This window comes from Meleagris gallopavo, chromosome 4 (genome assembly GCF_000146605.3).
Source record: "Meleagris gallopavo isolate NT-WF06-2002-E0010 breed Aviagen turkey brand Nicholas breeding stock chromosome 4, Turkey_5.1, whole genome shotgun sequence".
Lineage (NCBI taxonomy): Eukaryota > Metazoa > Chordata > Aves > Galliformes > Phasianidae > Meleagris > Meleagris gallopavo.
This window is the reverse complement of record NC_015014.2, coordinates 27,445,187-27,449,961: the sequence shown is the minus strand read 5'-3', so window position 1 is coordinate 27,449,961 and position 4,775 is coordinate 27,445,187. Positions and strand designations below refer to the sequence as shown.

General features: G+C 41.6%; 1 protein-coding gene across 1 annotated transcript; it reads left to right on the top strand.

Annotated features, from left to right (window-relative positions):
* Window positions 1-54: 54 nt before the first annotated feature.
* On the top strand, window positions 55-2,479 carry SLC25A4 (solute carrier family 25 member 4; the record flags this gene model as incomplete). The annotated part of the gene is made up of 3 exons (XM_003205518.3): window positions 55-601; window positions 1,121-1,261; window positions 1,655-2,479. Coding segments are annotated over 3 exons (846 nt in total), but the record flags the coding sequence as incomplete, so codon positions are not given.
* Window positions 2,480-4,775: the final 2,296 nt, after the last annotated feature.

Sequence of the window (4,775 nt, the reverse complement as noted above, 5' to 3'; positions counted from 1 at the left end):
GGCCAGGCGGCGGGCGGGTGTTCGTTGCCCTTAGCCGGCCGGCGTGTGGGGTGACCCTGCCGCGTCCTTCTCCCTGCCCTGCTCTCCCCTCCCACCCTCCTCTTGCTTCTCCAGGTCCAGCACGCCAGCAAACAGATCACAGCAGAGAAACAGTACAAGGGCATCATCGACTGCGTCATCCGCATCCCCAAGGAGCAAGGCATCATCTCCTTCTGGAGGGGCAATCTAGCCAATGTCATCCGGTACTTCCCCACCCAGGCCCTCAACTTCGCCTTCAAGGACAAGTACAAGCAGATCTTCCTGGGGGGAGTGGACAGGCACAAGCAGTTCTGGCGCTACTTCGCGGGCAACCTGGCATCTGGTGGTGCGGCTGGAGCCACCTCGCTCTGCTTCGTCTACCCGTTGGATTTTGCCAGGACCCGGCTGGCGGCTGATGTGGGCAAAGGAGTAGCCGAGAGGGAATTCACGGGGCTGGGCGACTGCATTGTCAAGATCTTCAAGTCTGATGGCTTGAGGGGCCTGTACCAGGGATTCAATGTGTCTGTCCAGGGCATCATCATCTACAGAGCAGCTTATTTTGGGGTTTATGACACAGCCAAGGGTAAGAAGCGGATGGAGTGGTCGCTGCGAGGGAAGATCCAACCAGTAAAGGCCTGCTAGGGCACCCTGCCATACAAGGACGAGCAGGGCTGGGCTTAGTACTGCTTTGGGGAACCAGTGCTGGAGTATGTGCACGTGTTTCTGAAATGCATTCCTACCTTCCTCATCTTGCTGCTCCAGGCAGAAGCTGTGGGTTTGTGGTTGCAGTTATTTGTTGTTTTTTTTTTTTTAAATGTTTACATGGGAGCTTGTCCCTCCTTGAAGCCCACAGAGGGCTGTGCCTGAGAGCTTCTGGTCAGGGAATGTCAAGTGGTCTGTGGATCACAAAATACCATAATCCTATAGCCTTTTTTTACTCAGCAGCTGTTCATTGTCAAATACAAAGTGACAAGTTGCAGGCATGTTCCTGTTGACTAGACTGAGTGACTTCTGGGTTTGGTGGGTGACTGCTCCTTCCAGAGCCATCTTTCTCATAATGCTTTCCCTTCTGTACTGACTCATAATTTGTTCTTGGTGGCAGGTATGTTGCCTGATCCAAAGAATGTGCACATCATAGTGAGCTGGATGATTGCCCAGAGTGTCACTGCAGCAGCAGGGCTGGTTTCGTACCCATTTGATACTGTGCGACGTAGGATGATGATGCAGTCTGGACGAAAGGGAGGTAAGAATAAGTTTGTTCCTGTGGCATTCTGGCAGTATTATTTCATTAAAGGATTAAAGTATTATTTCATTAGGACGCAAGGTAGTGGTGTTGTGTTTGGCTTTTGTGAGGGATTTCTATGAAAGGGTTGTTGGTTTTCCACAACCCTACAGGAAACTTCTGATTATGTCTTAGTACACACTGCAGTAATTTCTGGTTATCTCAGTGTGCTCATCTATGAGACAGTGTTCATTTTAGATTTCATATGGTGAATTAAAATGACTTTATGAACTGATTATTTCATTTGAAATTCTTGGTTATGTTTTGTTTATCCCTGCCTGTTTTTCTAAATATGAAAAAGTTGAAACAGACTTGCTGTGAGCTCAACTTTATGACCTTCATTTGTTTCCACAGCTGATATTATGTACAAGGGCACAATTGATTGCTGGAAGAAGATAGCAAAAGATGAAGGATCCAAAGCATTCTTCAAAGGTGCCTGGTCAAATGTGTTGAGAGGCATGGGTGGAGCTTTTGTATTAGTACTTTATGATGAAATCAAGAAGTATGTCTAAAACTTAACACCCTAATGTAGTTCAGTTGTTCTCAGTTAACTTTTTAAAATAACTATTGTGATGTAATGGACAACAAAATATTTCCTAGGGAAACAGAATAAGACTTGAGTAACATCCAGTTGAGAGAGGGATGCTTTTATTTAAAATCTGTCCACTACAGCACAGTTGCACTTTGTATGGAAATTCCTCCAACATTTATATTGGAAGCTATGTATATATTACACCCTTTCAAATTTCAGGTAAAGCATTTTGACTAGAGACGAGATGTAGGTGGTATACACCTAGTTTAAAATCTAATGTAAACTCAAAGTGAGAAATACCTTTTATACCAGGTAATGTCTCTAGCTACCCAGCACTGTGATGATACAACATGATTTTATAAGCCATGTCATCTTTGAAGCGGTTATTTTTTTAATCTGATATGTAAGCGTAAATATCTGCAAACTATAATACAGCAATGGGCTGTGAGTGCCTAACTGCTGCCTTTTCACTGACAAGTTAGGCAATTGTGGTCAAAACCAGACCACAATGACTGTTTTCAATTGTACTTTGTAGAAGGTGGAAATACTGTTAAAAATGCCCTATTTTCACAAAGCAAAAAGTTGTCTGCTCTGATGTTCAATTGAACTAAAACTGAACTCATGAAATAAATTAATATATACATGAACTCTTCCTGGTGTTTTCAATGTAAATGGAACAGGTCTACCAGAACTAATGTATTTGGAGACACTATCTTGGTTAATATTGGACGTGTCTGTTAAGAACTTTTCATGGTTATTCACTATGACATTTTTATAGTGGAGTATTCAGCTGAGAGCTCTATGGATTTACCTGTTTTACGAGAAGGAGAAAAGGGAGAGCTATGAGACTTCAGATTCTGTGCCTTGGCATCTAGTTATCCCTTTCCTGTATTTCAAATTTCTCAGATCTGTCACTTACATGATGGTCCTTATGGGTGTAACTGCTCTATGCGAAAGCAGCAACAAAGTACTGAAGTTATACCTGGAAGCATTTTATCCACCCAAAGAATAGTAGTGTTCAGGGAAAGCTGGTCTTAAAAAATAATAAATTTTCAAATTACCTGAAGATGTAGTTAACTGCTGGTTGCCCTAGTAAAGGAAGCTCCTTTGCTTAAACCACAGTACTACTACAACATTTGAGAAATGCTTCATTCTTGAGCTTCTAGGCTTATTTTCTGCTCTGTCTCCTGAGAGACAATGCCTCTTTAAATGTGATCACCTAGAAGTCTGATCAGCCCTGGTCTGTTTTCTGCCTGTTGGCAAATTACCAGGGTTGTAACCTATTGAAGCATAAGGTTGTGAAGAAAATCAAGGTGTTCACCTGCAGTACTATAAATCATGACCTGCATGCTTGTCTTTACTTCTTCCTTTGCACATTCCTTAGAGAAAGTCTGTCAACACACACTGTAACCATTCACCTCACCACTGTGAGTGCATATAGCATTTGAATATTTTGGAGATAATACTAAAACAACATCAGAGGGTAATTTATGCATGAATAAATACTAAAAGAAGTAAGAAAGCAGAAGAATTTCCACAGGGGTCTAAATAAAACAAGCATCCTGGATTTTATTTAATTCTAGAAAAAAATTTTCTGAAATGTTGCAGGAAAAAAGGCAAGAAACAAAAGGGAGTGAAGGCTAATAAGAAGGAAAAAAATAAAATGCAGGAAAATTCCTCTAGAGAAGAGACAGTAGGTGAAATAATACATTATAAAATAAAGGTAAAAAAATTCCTTATTTCTGCTTATATGCTCACACATACTTTGGCATTTAACAAGCAGCACTTACCACAAAGATACTTGGTGTATGAATTCAAAACCATCAATTGAATAACCATTCTCCTAAAAGCAGCACTGTTCCCTCAGCATAAAATCCAGTTTTCTCCAAAGCTGGAAAGCAGGCAGTTTTGCAGATACTTTGCTACTACAGTGAAATAAGCCCTCTGCTAGTCCCAGTTCAATCCACCTGCACCTCAAAGTTATTCAGCAGAACCCTGCACTGAAGTCATCGCTATTACCTTTAACTCGAACAGAGGAAAATATCTTGAATAGCCTGGTAAAAGATTCTAGAAGTAGAGAAAGACCATCAAGCATGCATAGACTGTACCACACAACTCAGAAAGCAACCTACTGAGGGAGGGTACTGAGATTTATCTTTTGGATCAAGAAGTTAGGACCTTCAGGGTGGATCTGAAAGGTAAACCTCGATCTCTAAAGAACACAGCATACTGCAGAGAGTGGGAGGGGAAGAATTTATGTCCACAGGTAGAGTTTCCTCTATGTTTCTGCAAGTGAAAACCTGTATTCTCAGCTCTAGGCTTGTTATGGAAGGAACAGCAGCCACCAATTTAAGGCACACTGAGAGGCACAACAGAAGAAAATCCCTAAAAAACAAGATACCTACTCAGCCCTGTTTTCCCTTTCTGGACCTTTAAACAAGAAAAATCTCTCAATAGTACATTCTAGTCTTAAGTAGTAGTGTGTGGGCAGAACTGAGAATTGTGATTTTTGTCCCAAGCTCTCACCACATATAACTCAGTGGAGGTGATTACAATTTTTGCACATGATCAGAGCCTGCAATAAAAATAATGGCATTTTAGGACTCTGTAGTGAGAAGCAAGTGATCTTTACATAACACAGCTGCAAAGATCACCGTTGGCAAATCCTGTCTCATTTTGGCCAGGAGGAAACTTACCAGGAGATGTATAGAAGTTTACCTGAACAAAGAAACAACTAACATCCTGAAGACAAACCAGACATGCATTATAAGCACTAGCAATCCCTCTTGGTATACAGAATACAAAGCTGATCTCAACCATAATCTATCCTGGAAGATGGCTCCAGATGCAGCTTTGGATTTTTCATTCATCAGATGAAAATCATCTGCTATTTTGCTCCTGACTTTGAGCAGGCAAACACCACAGATGGAGGGAGCATACAAG